General features: G+C 41.7%; 1 protein-coding gene across 1 annotated transcript; it reads left to right on the forward strand.

The window, feature by feature from the left end:
• Positions 1–356: 356 nt before the first annotated feature.
• Positions 357–16,115, forward strand: LOC110508562 (ubiquitin carboxyl-terminal hydrolase 14). Its single transcript, XM_021589155.2, has 16 exons — positions 357–541; positions 1,565–1,710; positions 1,819–1,851; positions 9,325–9,429; positions 9,740–9,843; positions 10,219–10,277; positions 10,510–10,640; positions 10,841–10,921; positions 11,002–11,066; positions 11,241–11,355; positions 11,508–11,573; positions 11,692–11,784; positions 11,911–12,039; positions 12,241–12,304; positions 12,457–12,564; positions 15,417–16,115. The coding sequence occupies exons 1-16, from the start codon at positions 526–528 to the stop codon at positions 15,560–15,562; spliced, it is 1,461 nt and encodes a 486-aa protein (XP_021444830.2). The 5' UTR covers positions 357–525; the 3' UTR covers positions 15,563–16,115.
• Positions 16,116–16,315: the final 200 nt, after the last annotated feature.

Below are 16,315 nucleotides of genomic sequence, written 5' to 3' on the forward strand. Positions count from 1 at the left end.
CAAAATTAGAAAAAAAATCCAGAAAATCACATTGTAGGATTTTTAATTAATTTATTTGCAAATTATCTGATTTTGCTGGGGGGGTGGAAACGAGTTTCCCAGGCTTGAAATTTAACAAATGGGTAGATTTAGGCTAGGGATTTGGTCAGTTTTCTAGCGATCATGATTCATCAGGAGAGTCAACCTTGGAGACGGAAACTGGTTAAATTATTTTGTGCGCGTTTTTAAAAATATATATATTTTTTACAATTAAATCGGCTGTGTCTGATGTGTGAATTTGATGAGAATACAAAAATACTATTTGAACCAGGCTGGATAGCTGCAGGCAGAGCGCATCGATAATGTTTCAGCGTGCACACTGGCATGCAGTTGCAGCGTCATTGTGCGAGCTGCTTAAATGAAGTTCGGTGACGGTGTAGCTAGCTGACTAGCTAGTCCGAAACCTAACGTAGCCACCTGCACCAGACAGCGAATTCGCGTCCCGGCGACTGGAATTGGTCATTAACAAACAAAACTGTCTAAAATATGCCCGTGTTTTCAGGTATGTTAACCCTATAACGTGACCACTTCCCTTGATAATACTTTTCCCGGAACTATTTATACACGTGTTTTAGTGATCATTATTGGAACGCTAGCAATTTAGCATCATAGGCCGACAAAAATAAACGATTCGGGAGTGTTCTCCGATTTTAAGAAAATACTAAATTAAAAACTAACCAACTATTTACAAGCTAACTAGCTAAACCAGATCCGTGTTGGTTTTGTGGACATAACTACCAAACGAAATAACTAATTTAGCCTACGGTATCTAGCTATTAACGTACTTATATTATGCTAACAAATTCCATCAGCATCACTAACTTCCTGCACTCACGTCAATATTTAGCTAACTACGTTAGCCTACTAACTGCTAAAACAGCCAGATAGACTCTGTGACAGTTCATATCTAGCTATGAAAACTCTGCTGCAACGTTTGCACGTTTTTTGGGGGGGACCAGATGTAGCTAAACAAGTACCTAGTCAAACGTTAGCCAATTGGTTACAGCTAAATGTATGTTTTTTTGTGTGATTCTTTTGCTAGCCAGGTAACTAATTAGCAAGACAGTTATGGTACTTAGTAAGAGAGTTTAGCTAGCTACAGGTTAGCTAGTATGCTAACGCTTTATCAGCACAGTAACGTTAGCCGCAGTGGTTCACTTGCTTATGTTCGACTAACGTTAACATTGTGGATGTACTTAATGTTACAACAGTGTAACTGAAAAAGGTTACATCACGTCAAGGAAGCTTGCCAGCCTTCATTATCCCTAAAATCTAGATCGCTAACGTTAGCATATAAGGTGAGGGTGGACATGTCTATTTAGCAGGTGATCAAGACTAACAACCAAAACATTCGACTCCTATTTCAAGCCATTCTCTGCATCACAAAGGTTATCACTATAACATATGATTGTGCTGTATCATCCATGACTTGACAAGACATGATGCATCAGAGATGCCCTCCACTCCCAGATGCCGGCTTGGTTTTCACACATACCTGTGTTTTGTTTCTCTTTTATTTCCTCAGTGAATGTGAAATGGGGAAAAGAGAAGTTTGATGCAATAGAGCTGAACACAGAAGAACCTCCAATGGTCTTCAAGGCTCAGCTCTTTGCCTTGTCAGGGGTACAACCAGAGAGACAGAAGGTTATGGTCAAGGGAGGCACACTCAAGGTAAAGTTGCTGTCACGTTTTAGTTTACAATCAATGAATTTGGACCACAGGTAATCAATACATTAATTATTTCCAATAATACTTATTCATTTGTGTATATATTTTTAGGATGATGACTGGGGAAACATCAAATTGAAGAATGTAAGTATAGTCTGAGTTTGTTATGAAATAATAAAAAAATAAAAAGATGTCACACACTGGATAACTTCAGTAAAATGTGTTGTTTTACAGGGTTAGCCATAATAGTATTGTAATGAAACAGCAGGGAGCAGGTCTCGAACCCTCGACTTTCTAGCCCGAGGTCCGGCGCGCTATCGACTGTGCCGCAAAAGCATGCTCGTGCGGCAGGGTCGATATCCGCGCTCATAAACCCAGGGTCGTTACACTACTCCCTCCTTTCAAAGAGCCAAGCACACGCACTGTCGTGGATGCAAGCTCCGATCCCACTTCTGACGCCAATGTAATGAAACAGCAGGGACCCTCGACTTTCTAGCCCGAGGTCCGGCGCACTATCGACTGTGCCGCAAAAGCATGCTCGTGCGGCATGATCGATTTCTGCGCTTATAAACCCAGGGTCGTTACAGTATGGAGCAAATGAAATGTTATTGGTCGCATACACATTTAGCAGGTGTTATTGCAGGTGTAGAGAAATGTTTGTGTTCCTAGCTCCAACAGTGCAATTATATCAAACAATACACACATCTACACAGTAATAGACTGGAATGAGGAAATATTAGGGCGAGCCATATCAGATGGGTCAATAACAAATAAGGATTTCAAAATGCGCGGGGGGGTGGTGTGTTAAATGCTAGTTAAGTTCTTTCTACTTTCATTAGTTGTTGAAATATACAGTACCAGTCAAAGTTTGGACACCTACTCATTCAAGTTAAAAAAAAAAAAAAACTATTTTCTACATTGTAGATTAAATAACACATTGAATCATGTAGTAACCAAAAAAGTGTTAAACAAATCCAAAAATATGAGATTCTTCAAAGTAGCCACCCTTTGCCTTGATGACAGCTTTGCACACTCTTGGCATTCTCTCAACCAGCTTCACCTAGAATGCTTTTCCAACAGTGTTGGAGTTCCCACATATGCTGAGCACTTGTTAGCTGCTTTTCCTTCACTCTGCTGTCCAACTCATCCTAACCCATCTCAATTGGGTTAAGGTCAGGTGATTGTGGAGGCCAGGTCATCTGATGCAGAATGCTGTGGTAGCCATGCTGGTTAAGTGTGTTTTGAATTCTAAATAAATCAGACAGTGTCACCAGCAAAGTACTCCATCACACCACCTCCTCCTTGCTTCACGGTGGGAACCACACATGCAGAGATCATCCGTTCACCTACTCAGCGTCTCACGGTTGGAAACAAAAGTCTCAAATTTGGACTCATCAGACCAAAGTAAGTTTTCCACCGGTCTAGTGTCCATTACTTATGTTTTCTAGCCCAAGCAAGTCTCTTCTTCTTATTGGTGTCCTTTAGTGGAGGTTTCTTTGTAGCAATTCAAACATAAAGTCCTGGTTCATGCAGTGTCCTCTGAACAGTTGATGTTGAGATGTGTCTATTCCTTGAACTATGAAGCATTTATTTGGGCTACATTCTGAGGTGCAGTGAACTCCAATGTACTTATCCTCTGCAGCAGAGGTAACTCTGGGTCTTCCTTTCCTGTGGCGGTCCTCATGAGAGCCAGTTTCATCATAGCACTTGATTTTTTTGCGACTGCACTTGAAGAAAATTTCAAAGTTCTTGAAATGTTCCGTGTTGACTGACCTTGATGTCTAAAGTAATGGACTGTCGTTTCTCTTTGCTTATTTGAGCTGTCTTTGCCATAATATGGACTTGGTCTTTTACCAAATAGGGCGATCTTCTGTATACCCACCCCTACCTTGTCACAACACAACTGATTGGCTCAAACGCTTTACGAAGGAAAGAACTTCCATATATTAACTTTTAACAAGGCACACCTGTTAGTTGAAATGCATTCCAGGTGACTACCCCATGAAGCTGGTTGGGAGTGCCTAGAGTTAACAAAGCTGTCATCAAGGCAAAGGGTTCTTACTTTGAAAAAAATCTAAAATATTTTTGGATGTAACACTTCTTTGATTACTACATAATTCCATATGGGTTATTTCATAGTTTTGTCTTCACTACAGAAAATATTGAATGAGTAGGTGTGTCCAAACTTTTGACTGGTAGTGTACATACACAAGATTTAGTCACCGAAAATAAAAATCCATGCATTTGAATTTTGAATCATATTATTTCTCCATGAATGTCATTCGGTGTAACAATAATTGATTTTCTAATTATTTAGCAGTATTAGCATTCAGCTGTTTATAGATAGTAATTGTATCTCAACAAACATGTACTGCTTCGAAATTCAAAATTGCATCATAATTAATATCATACATTTTGGCCTTTCTGAACATTTTAGCACCCAAAATGTCATACTCAAAAGTGAAAAAAGCTGAACAATTTCAAAAAATGATTTTCTGTAATGGGCTAAAGATTGTTATTGTTTCCTCTGCTTGATTAAACAAAATTATGTAAATGACGTAGAGAAACTGCTTTACACTGTCTGACTGTGGCATCGTTATATCGAATGACATACTGTGAGATTCCACATGGGATGATCCTTAGACTGGCTCAGCAACAAAAATGTACTTCTAAAATGAGAGGCACTGGCAGTCAGTTTTAATCTGGTTTGTAAGGTAAATTGAGAAAAGTCATATGAGAACTCCTAATTAATATATGACATGAAGAGAAAGGGGATACCTAAGTCAGTTGTACAACTGAATGCATTCAACTGAAATGTGTCTTCCGCATTTAACCCAACCTCTGAATCAGAGAGGTGCGGGGCGGCTGCCTTATTGCATTTTGATTGAATAACATTCTCTGCAAAATGTGATGAACTTGGATTGAAAATCGAATAAATAAAATCCTGGTTGACATTTTATCCTACTGACAAGACTGAGGATGATATGAAATAATGACACTCCATGTTTATCATTTGAAATGTTGGTTTAAAACTTAAATGCATAACTATTTTTTTAAATAACTTTATATTTTCTCTTCACATTTGACTTTTATATGGCCTTGTAACCATCACTTTAAGTCAAGATACAAAATACCCAGTCTGGTGAACTCTCCCCGTTTTAGGTGGAGCCTTTGAGTTATCACCTCTTTGAATTGTTTCCAGTCAGGGCTGCGTAGTTTTGAACTTCGATTGGTGGATGGCTCTGGCTCTGAGGTGACTGCTTTCACGTCAGATAACTAGTAAAAGATCACATCGCTTCTGGCCACATGTCTGAGTTCTTCCCAACGTTTGTCTCCTGCAGCTCACCTCAATTTCATTCCCCACTGAATCAAGGACTTGTCCAATGAAAGGTTGGTCATCATACATCATGGTGTTCTACGGCTTGCAAGCGTCCCCCTTTGTCCTCCAAACACAACGATGGTCGTTATGGCCAATCGTTTTGTTTCATCCGACCAGAGGACACTTCTCCAAAAAGTATGATCTTTGTCCCCATGTGCAGTTGCAAACCGTAGTATGGCGGTTTTGGAGCAGTGGCTTCTTCCTTGCTGAGCGACCTTTCAGGTTATGTCGATTATAGGACTCGTTTTATTGTGGCTATAGATCATGTTGTATCTGTTTCCTCCAGCATCTTCACAAGGTCCTTTGCTGTTCTGGGATTGATTTGCACTTTTTGCACCAAAGTACGTTCATCTCTAGGAGACAGAACACGTCTCCTTCCTGAGCGGTATGACAGCTGCGTGGTCCCATGGTGTTTATACTTGTGTACTATTGTTTGTACAGATGAACGTGGTACCTTCAGGCGTTTGGAAATTGTTCACAAGGATGAACCAGACTTGTGGAGGTCTACAATTTCTTTTTCTGAAGTCTTAGCTGATTTCTTTTGATTTTCCCATGATGTCAAGCAAAGAGGCACTGAGTTTGAAGGTAGGACTTGAAATACATCCACCAATACGCCTCCAATTGACTCAAATGATGTCAATTAGCCTATCAGAAGATTCTAAAGCCATGACATCATTTTCTGGAATTTTCCATGCTGTTTAAAGGCACAGTCAACTTAGTGAATGTAAAATTCTGACCCACTGTAATTGTGATACAGTGTATTATAAGTGAAATAATCTGTCTGTAAACAATTGTTGGAAAAATGACTTGTGCCATGCACAAAGCAGATGACCTAACCGACTTGCCAAAACTATAGTGTATGTAAACTTCCAACTTCAACTGTATGGTGGCCTGCTTTCTGCTCCCACCAAAATGGAAAGCCTGAACCTCTGTTTGCAATTTACATGCATAGTTTTCTGAAGTCCACGTGAACAACTACTTCATTGTCACCGATGATTTCCTTAAGATTTGGGCACTCAACTTGATGAAGCGGTGCTTGGCGAGCATGTCAAGTTTTTGATTCAGGCTTTTGTTCAGATCCTGCCATGTTCCTGTCTTTTGTTGTTTCCACAAAGGTTGTGAATGTCTTCATTGCTGGTATTCTCTTTCATATTACTGCCATGTTGTATTTACCTAACTGTAAGGGCTTGTTGCTCAGGGTGCTCTTCAAGATTTTCACCATCCATGGAGTGAGGTTCATCACAGCATGCATCTGCCAAATTTTTTCCCAGTCACTTAACTGCATCACCACTAATACCTTGCTTTCCTGCTCAGATGCCACTCTACCCTAACTTGTGGATCTGTGTTCTTCCGGGCCCTGAACTTGCAGTCGTCTCTTTGTTGGATAGAGGCATCTATAAGGACAGATATTTCCTCGACATCATCAAAACTGTAGTGATAGAGCATGAATAAAATATTATGATAATTAAGTGCTTAGGACTTGAATAGGTCACTTCACTAAAAAATGTTTTTACCATGTCATTACTTTTGTCTTTCACAATGTAATACATAGACAATATATATCTTAACACATAAAGATACATGTTACTAATGAAACATACAAATATATACACTACATTCCCTAAAAGCTTAAGAATAGAAAAACTATGTCAGGCGGAGTAACGAATGACGTGGTATAACAGTTATACAGAATGACATAATCGTTACTCTGTATGAAAAACAGTTAACTTATTCTACAGGAAATTGCTTGGCCACATATGGAAAATATATCATTATGAAACTGTAGATCAAGGTAATTGTATCTCTCACATCAAATATGCCATTTTAAAATAAAACAACATTCTACATGTTTTTTTTATAGGTATTTTACCGTATGCCACAGGATTTTGTATCAGTGCACCAGTGACCGAAAATGTGAAATTATCATTTTTAGGGGAGACTTTACTGACCTTTCTGCGCTGTGTGGGGTCCTTCTGGCTCTTCTTTCTTATGCAATATACGGTCGTGACTATCGCAAAGCATTATGGTCTGAAATGGCTCATGGATATCTGTTATATTGAATGAAATCCCAAAGTAGGGACCAAAGTCTTCAAGCATAAAAATGTAATGAAGTTTAGGATCCTCACCATTTTTTATTTTTCTATACAAGTGTTTCCCAAACTTTTTATAGTCCCGTACCCCTTCAAACGTTCAACCTCCAGCTGCATACAGGGTTAGTGCACTTTCAAATGTTGTTTTTTGCCATCATTGTCGGCCTACCACACACACATATGATACAAAAATTTAAACTTATGAGTGAGTTTTTGTCACAAACCTGCTCATGGGAAGTGACAAAGAGCTCTTATAGGACCAGGGCACCAATAATAATAATAATAATAATAATTTTGCTCTTTATTTAGCCATCTTACAGGCTACTCAGGCAAGGAAAAAAAACTCACCCAAATGTGTAGCCCCGTTGGAAAATATAAATGTACTGTTTGAAAATGTGAAGAGTTTAATTTAAAAAAATGTTTTTTTTAATGTGAATAATTTTATTTTGCATTGCGTATGAGTACCCCAGTTTGGGAATACCTGATCCATACAGATGCCCTCACAATTATGCCAGAGGAGTTTATTAGCTCTTTTGCTCCCTAAGTTCCTATTATTCGTAATGAGTACTCTTATAAGCTGATATATAGAGGAAGGTTACATCTTATAGTGCAGTGTTTATAAAAGTATTTTTACAATACCGAAGATATGTTTCGGACACCAAAATGGACACGTCACGACTTTGATGGGATGTATAGACAATATGGATAGAATATGTGGTATATCTGAAAAATATGTAGGATAGAATAGTATATGTACAAAAATAGTTAAATAGGATAGGCCTTGACTAGAATATAGTATAGGCATATATGAATGCGGTAAAACGGTATGTAAACATTAAAGTGACAAAAGTGTTCCATGTTTATGTACAGAGGTCAGCAGCCTCTAGGGTGCAGGGTTGACTAAAGGTCAAGGTAAGGTACTGGGGAGAGGCTGGCTAGTGGTGACTATTTAACAGTCTGATGGCCTTGCGGTAGAATCTGTTTTTCAGCCTGTCGGTCACAGCTTTGATGCACCTGTACTGACCTCGACTTCTGAATGGTAGCGGGGTGGCGGATGTCCTTGATGATCTTCTTGGCCAGTTGTGCAGACCGCACCACCCTCTGGAGAGCCCTGCGGTTGCGGACGGTGATACAGCCTGACAGGATGCTCTCAATGTTGCATCTGTAAAAGTTTGTGGGTATTAGGGGCCAAGTCAAAATTTTCACCCTGCTGAGGTTGAAAAGGTGCTGTTGCACTGCCTTCACCATACTGTCTGTGTGGACCATTTCAGATTGTCAGGGATGTGTATGCTGAGGAACTTCGAGGCCTCGTCGATGTGGTTCGGGGCGTGCTCCTTCCGCTGTCTCCTGAAGTCCACTATCAGCTCCTTCATTTTGTTGGGAACACAGGAGGGGGCTGTGCACAGCACCCTGTGTTGAGGATCAGTGTAGTGGAGGGGTTATTGCCTATCTTCACCACCTGGGGGCGGCCCGTCAAGAAGTCCAGGACCCAGTTGTACAGGGCGAGGTTCAGACGCAGGGCCCTGAGCTTAATGATGAGGTTCGAGGGTACGATGGTGTTTAAGGCTGAGCTGTAGTCAATGAACAGCATTCTTACATAGGTATTCCTCTTGTCCAAATGGGATAGGGCAGTGTGCCTTGCTCAAGGGCACATTGACTGATTCAAGAAAAATTATTATATTTTTTTCAGATTTGTTAACTGTAATTGCTATGACGATACAAATATCACTATTTTTTTCAATGGCAATCATGGAAACACGAAGCAGTCATAACTCTTTGGTCATTTAAACATCTGCTGTATGTAAAATATTGTGTGTTATTGCTTGAAAAAATAAATATGTGACACTGGATGACAGCTGTTTGTTTCCAACATTATGGCTATTGTCCTAAAGAAGTCAAATCCGCTTCGCGTTTTGTTTCCTTGCCACGAGATTAGCGAGTATCGCGGTACAGGTGTCGCCCCGGCCCTACTATCGACGTCAGTATTGTGCAAAGTAGGCTATGATATATTGGCTGATTTCATTGTCATTTTAGTGGGATGGATTTAGGATGCATGTTATCCAACCTAATGCTGCTGGCGATTACCATCTCCAGTTATCCGATGGAATGCAATGTGACACTTTTTCTCCTCTCCCCTCTCCTCCCCAGGGGATGACTCTGTTGATGATGGGCTCAGCCGAGGCCCTGCCCGAGGAGCCTGCAGTCAGGCCCATGTTTGTTGAGGACATGACTGAAGACCAGCTGGCCTCAGCTGTGAGTTCATGTTCACTAGCTGGCTCTTTAATAGCCATTTCGAGTACTGTTTTCAAGCTGGCTCTCAGGGCCAGTGTCTAGTCCGTCTGGAACTGTATATGTTCAGGCTAATGCCTTCCACAGTAGTGCTATGAACGGCCACAGATATCTGTCATTTCTACTAGCCCTGATGGAAATTGAGACTGTACAATGTATGACTTAGTCGTTGGATGTGTTTGTTTTAACGGAATCGATGCTGCCTGGGTTTGCCAGCGCAGGCAGTCATAGAGAAACTGACCCAATTTTGCTTGTTGTCTGATCCGATGTGTAGATGGAGATGCCTTGTGGACTGACCAACCTGGGCAACACCTGCTATATGAACGCCACAGTGCAGTGTCTTCGCTCCGTGCCAGAGCTCAAAGGAGCCCTCGGAAGGTGGGCCCTTGATATTGCATTAACGCCAATCTGTTAAGATGCAATCAACGTTTGTTGGATCTATAGCGTTGATGATAAAATAGGTTTCTTATTCATTTGATATCTATGCAGTGATACAACTGAGAATTAGATCACACAGGCTTCGTTAGAGTTGGGACGATAAACTGAAACTTACAGACAACCACATTGCCTTCTTACCGATGGTCAGTGATTTTGTTACTCAACGTTCCTGCAGATTTTCGGGTTGTTCTAAAACCATTATTTGGTCAACAGTAATAGCCTATTCATTATGTTGATTCCTGTTATGAAAGTATCTGCCTGTCCCTGTTTGGCTGGCTTTGCTCTTACTTATTATCCCTCTGTCTCCCTCTACAGGTATACAGGTGCTCTGCGGTCCTCTGGGGCCAGTGTACCAGCCCAGTACATCACAGCAGGTCTGTCATTTCCCTTTTGTCTCTGTATGTTTAAAAAAATATATATATCATTGTGCCACTGCCTTTTTTGTTATCTGCTAGTGTAGATGGTAATAGTAGGACTTGGTGAGTCAGGGCATGGTGCAGGCTACACCAGTGTTGTGGGCTACATACTATGAACTGCTTTGTATAAAAGAGGCGCCTGTTAAATGGCCATGTTAGAACTGCTAAATTACCATTGTATTCCCCCCAGCCCTCCGTGACCTCTACAAGATCATGGACAAGACCTCCTCCACCATACACCCCATCATCCTGCTGCAGTTTCTGCACTTGGCCTTCCCCCAGTTCGCTGAGAAGGGAGATCAGGGACAGTACCTCCAGCAGGTGAGACCATGGCCTCTGACTGGCACCAGTCACTCACTCACCATCAGAAGATGCCGCTTTGCGATCACTGCTTGGTACTGCACATCCTATACTCCAATGAACCACATTGATTGCTACGTTTTTAGTCTTTTTTTGTTGATACTAAAAGTGGTCTGAAGAGTAGAAATGAGCTTCATTTGTCAATTTCTGCCCCTCTCTAGGATGCCAACGAGTGCTGGTTGCAGATGATGAGGGTCCTTCAGCAGAAGTTGGAGCCACAAGACACAGATTCTCCCATGGAAGTATGTGTAAATGGAAGTATGTAAGCTATCAAGCTAGTTACAGATGTGAGTGTTGTCCTAACTTTCTCCTCCACCTCCAGACTGAGAGTGGAGCTGCCAAGAAGAACTTCATTGACCAGTATTTTGGAGTGGAGTTCGAAACCACGTATCCTGGCAGTCTGAACATCTGATACATTGAAGTTCAGATGAGTGCATGACCTATTAGGGAATGGAGAATGGCTTCCAAATTGTTATATTATTTCAACAAACCTTTGCTCTCTCCTCCCAAGAATAAGTCTCCTGTCTCTCTCTCAGTTCCTTCCTTAACCCCTCTCCACAGTATGAAATGTACAGAGTCTGAGGACGAGGAGCCAGCCAAAGGTAAAGAGAGCCAGCTCCAACTCAGCTGTTTCATCAACCAGGAGGTCAAGTACCTGGCCACTGGCCTCAGGCTGGTGAGTAGTACCACTGCAACTCACAATCACATGCACAGGAACACAGACACATGCACAGCCCGCACGCACACCGTGAGGTCTCCAATGTGGTCGGTCACCACGGCAACACTGATCTAATCCCCATCACGTGTCTCTTGTTTCTTTCTCTTCAGAGACTGCAGGAAGAAATCACCAAGCTGTCTCCGTCTTTGCAAAGAAATGCCCTGTACATAAAATCTGTAAGTTTGGCATGGGCCCCTAAGGTTTTTATAAACCACTGAGAGGGTGTGGCATTTGTTTTATTGTTATGTACTTTTTTAGTTGGTTGGTTCACTTGGTCTCCCTTTCTTCGTCTAGTCTAAAGTCAGCCGCCTCCCTGCCTACCTAACCATTCAGATGGTTCGATTTTTCTACAAAGAGAAGGAGTCTGTCAATGCAAAAGTCCTTAAGGTATGTAATCTGATGTTATAGGAATGTCCTCCTAATCAATGGGATTATCATCAGAATACTGTTGCAAGTGGAAGGAAGAATATTGTCTTGATGCTTTTCTTCCCCCCCATTGACTTAATGTTCCAGGATGTAAAGTTCCCACTGATGCTGGATGTGTATGAGCTGTGTACCTCGGGGCTGCAGGAGAAGATGGTGGCCGTTAGGTCAAAGTTCAAGGAGATTGAGGACAAGAAGCTGGAGAAACAGTCGCAGAAGGTAGAAATGAATTGAATCGCTTGTCTACTTTGTCCGTTGCGAATCAGCTTTGAACTGCAAATGTATACTCTACGAAGTGGACCTAAACCTCCAAGAAATACGTTGCTCAGTGTTGTTCCCTGACCAAACAAAGTAATTCAGTGTGAACGAACATTAGTGTAGTCCGTTTAGCTTACATTGTTCCCTTTGTGCATCAAACAGGTGGAGAGGAAAGTGGGAGACGAGCCGAAAGAAGTGAAATACGAGCCCTTTTCATTCGCCGACGGTTGGTTTACTTTACATCATATGGATTTGTGGCCTGCCCCTACAAACAAGGCATCAGTCAGTCAGTCACACACACACGTGTAAGGGATAGGTTGTTACACACGGTAACTTAAGGAATATGTTTCTAAGTGTGTGCCTGTCTATTGCCTGCAGACCTGGGCTCTAACAACAGTGGCTACTACGACCTGCAGGGAGTGCTGACACACCAGGGCAGATCGAGCTCCTCCGGACACTACGTCGCCTGGGTCAAGAGGAAAGAAGGTGACCTCGATAGCATTAAGAAAAGAGTCTCTGCACACAAGTCGTTTAATGTGAAACGTTTTCAGTCACAGTAGACCTTCATCAAAGCATACAGCCAGACAATGAGTAGCTGTGTAAGAGGCCAGTCAGTCAGTGCAATCGACATGATTCATAGATGTCAGTCTGTTCCTTAAAGGGATAGTTTATCCAAATTACAAAATGGTATGTTGGTTTCCTTACCCTGTAAGCAGTCTATGGATAAGATGTGACAGCAATCCATGCTTTGTTTTAGTTTCTCTAGCGACGTTTTGGGGTTTTGCACTGTTACCAAATGCTAACATTTTTGAATTTGTGGCACAAATTCCATTCACAGGGTGTCCGCGAGTCCTTAAAGTCTAAAAAAGTTAATTTATCTGATTTAAAGGCCTTAAGTCTTAATGTATTACATTCTGTTTTCACAGGTCTTAAAAAATGTGACGTAGATGACTACAGTGTTACCGTTATTGTGCCGCTGCTTAATTGTTGCCTCCATGGCAACAAAAAAGATTTGAACATGAAATAATAATCTAGGCCACTTTCAAGATCTTAGAGCAATCCCTATGCACGTCGTGTGTGTGTGTGCACGTCGTGTGTGTGTGTGTGTGCACGTCGTGTGTGTGTGTGTGTGCACGTCGTGTGTGTGTGTGTGTGCACGTCGTGTGTGTGTGCACGTCGTGTGTGTGTGCACGTCGTGTGTGTGTGTGCACGTCGTGTGCGCGCACGTCGTGTGTGTGTGCGCACGTCGTGTGTGTGTGCGCACGTCGTGTGTGTGTGCGCACGTCGTGTGTGTGTGTGCACGTCGTGTGTGCACGTGTGTGTGTGAACGTTGTGTGTGTGTGCATGTCGAGTGCTAGACAGGCCGTTGCCAGGGGAGAGAGCAAAGTAACCTATACAATTTGATAGACATCAACACTCACTAGAGCCCGGACGATAACTTGAAAATTATCGACACCTGACATTGCCCTCTTAAGCAATTTTGCTTATGTCAGTAATTTCGGTGGTTAGTCTACACAATATTCCTGCAGCTTTTTTGGGTCCTAAAACCATTCTTTTGTCAGGTTAATGTCCATATTTCGCTGATGGCTCTGACCCCCTTTCCCCCCTTTGCACACGGAGTGAAGGGAGAGATGCATTCTGATAAGAGCTAGCATAGCCTACTGACTAGGGATGTGAGAAATGTAAAACATTTCTTCATGTTTAAACTGCAATTTTTTTTAAATTGTTAAAACGATCATAGAAATGAAATCATAAAATGACGAACTCACAATTCCGAGATTATCCTGCGTATGACCGATTGAACTGCATTGCTCCCTATCACAGTCCTGGCTACCTACCAGATTGTGCTCGCCTTACTGCTGTCCACCACCGACTCAGCAACAATGGTAGTTAATGCCTTTGCGTTTTGAGTTCCCACTTCCTCAAGTGGTAAATAGTGCTACATAGAGCCATGGCTACATGGAACTCTATTCCACATCGGGTAACTGATGCAGCAGTAGAATCAGATTTTTTTTAAAAACGATACAAATACACCTTACGGAACAGCGGGGACTGTGAAGAGACACACACAGAAGTATAGTCGTGGCCTGAGGGGGCACACTTAATGTTTTGTGAAAAGTGTTATCAAATGTAATGTCATTTTTATTGTATATAACTGCTTTAATGTTGCTGGAACCCAGGATCCTTAATAAATACAAAAAGGCCCCTTAGTTCCAGTGAAGGGATATTTTAATCCTACAGCATACAATGACATTCTAGACGATTATGTGCTTCCAACTTTGTGGCAGCAGTTTGGGGAAGGCCCTTTCCTGTTTCAGCATAACAATGCCCCATGCACAAAGTGAGGTCCATACAGAAATGGTTTGTCAAGATTGGTGTGGATGAACTTGACTAGCCTGCACAGAGCCCTGCCCTCAACCCCATCGAACACCTTTGGGATGAATTGGAACACCAACTGAGAGCCAGGCCTAAATTACCCCACATCAGTGCCCGACTTCACTGCAAGTCCCTGCAGCTGTGTTCCAACATCTTGTGGAAAGCCTTCTCAGAAGAGTGGAGGCTGTTATAGCAGCAAAGGGGGGACCAACTCCATGTTAATGCCCATGATTTTAGAATGTGATGTTCGATGAGCAGGTACCCACATACTTTAGGTCATGTAGTGTATGTGACTTTGTTGAGCTTAATCTATTTGAGATACTTTTGGATGATTTGGGCATGATGCAGTGAAAACTGCTAATATCGGTCCCATGACTTGAATGGGATTCATACCACAAAGGCTAAAATGTTAGCATGTAGAAAGTGCCAGGGAAACTAAATCAAAGCATGGATTTCTGTGTTATACCTTGTCTATAGACTGCTTACAGGGTAAGTAAACCAACATGTAATTTGGGTGAACTATACCTATAAAGGAATAGTTAATCTCAGTCAGTTCAACACAACCAGAGGGTGTGGGATATGGACCCAGATACGTGTAGACCACTTGAGGTCTGAACAGATTGATTTTGGGGATCTATCACTTAAACTAAGGCTTGGGGATATGACGTAGCCACATAGCAGCCGGACGAACGGCCGATATTGCAGATGAGCGCAATACAACATGATGCACTCAGAGTATATGCGTATGTACACTTTCTGCTGCAACGTGGTAGCTGCGGGACCAAAACATCAAAAGTTTAGCCTCGCGTTTCATGCTCTTATTTGTCGTGGAAGTCTGCCCGATATTGCTGTTTACCTTGTGCATTGCAGACTACATGAGTGATACAAACGACTGTATTAATTAACATACATTTTTATCGAGGTTCAGGTGAATAATATAATACATGTTTTTCCCATCATAGATGAGTGGGTGAAGTTTGACGACGACAAGGTAAGCGTGGTATCTCCAGAAGATATACTGAGGCTGTCCGGTGGAGGAGACTGGCATATAGCCTACGTTCTACTATACGGACCAAGACGACTGGAAATACTTGAAGAGCAACAGTAACCAACCTTAACACAAATAAAATCTAGCCAACCTACACACACATGCCATTTCCAAGCACTGTCTACTCTGTGTGGATGTGCAATAAATTCTGGGTGTCTACAAAAATGGATTACCTTTATTTTTTACTCTTTGACACATGCTTGTAAACCCATCCAGCATCAACATGAGGTAGTTTATCTATCAAAGCCAGGCCATCTCTGGACTGGATCCTTGAGAGGTTTTGCTAGATTTAGTTCTGCAGTTTCATTAATTAAATGTTTTATAAACATTGTGTATTTTTTTTAAAGCCTTGAACAAGGTGCTTATGTCATAACTAATCCGCTTGTACAGAAGTCTTTGGCCAAGCAACATTGTTTTAAGGTGTCTTGAGATACATTTTATTTGAAGGGAAGGTTCAGGGTATTGGAGAACCCCCCCCGCATACGAGCAGTTCAACATCTCTGCTGTGAAACTGACTATAACGCTTCACTGTACATGCCAACTACGATGTGTAAGAATATGACGGTCTCTCTGTAATAAGTTGACATTGCTTTTCATAAATGGTCAAAGTAAACCGTTTTGATTCATTTAAAGGGGGAAATGTGTGATTGCTACATCAATTTTTTTTACTTTTATTGATATGCCATGAGCTCAACTTTATCAGAACCCAAATGATAATTTTACTCCATTGTGAACATGCTTAAATGATCATGGATGGGGTGTCAAGTGCTAGTTAAAATACATGGGGGGGGTTGAGGTGCCCCATTTGTGTTA

This window comes from Oncorhynchus mykiss, chromosome 28 (assembly GCF_013265735.2).
Source record: "Oncorhynchus mykiss isolate Arlee chromosome 28, USDA_OmykA_1.1, whole genome shotgun sequence".
Taxonomy (NCBI): Eukaryota; Metazoa; Chordata; class Actinopteri; order Salmoniformes; family Salmonidae; genus Oncorhynchus; species Oncorhynchus mykiss.

Coding starts and splice junctions, on each gene's coding strand:
- LOC110508562 (XM_021589155.2), top strand. Junction 10,922..11,001: donor ACACAGATTCTCCCATGGAA/GTATGTGTAAAT, acceptor CTCCACCTCCAG/ACTGAGAGTGGAGCTGCCAA. Junction 12,040..12,240: donor TGGAGAAACAGTCGCAGAAG/GTAGAAATGAAT, acceptor TGCATCAAACAG/GTGGAGAGGAAAGTGGGAGA.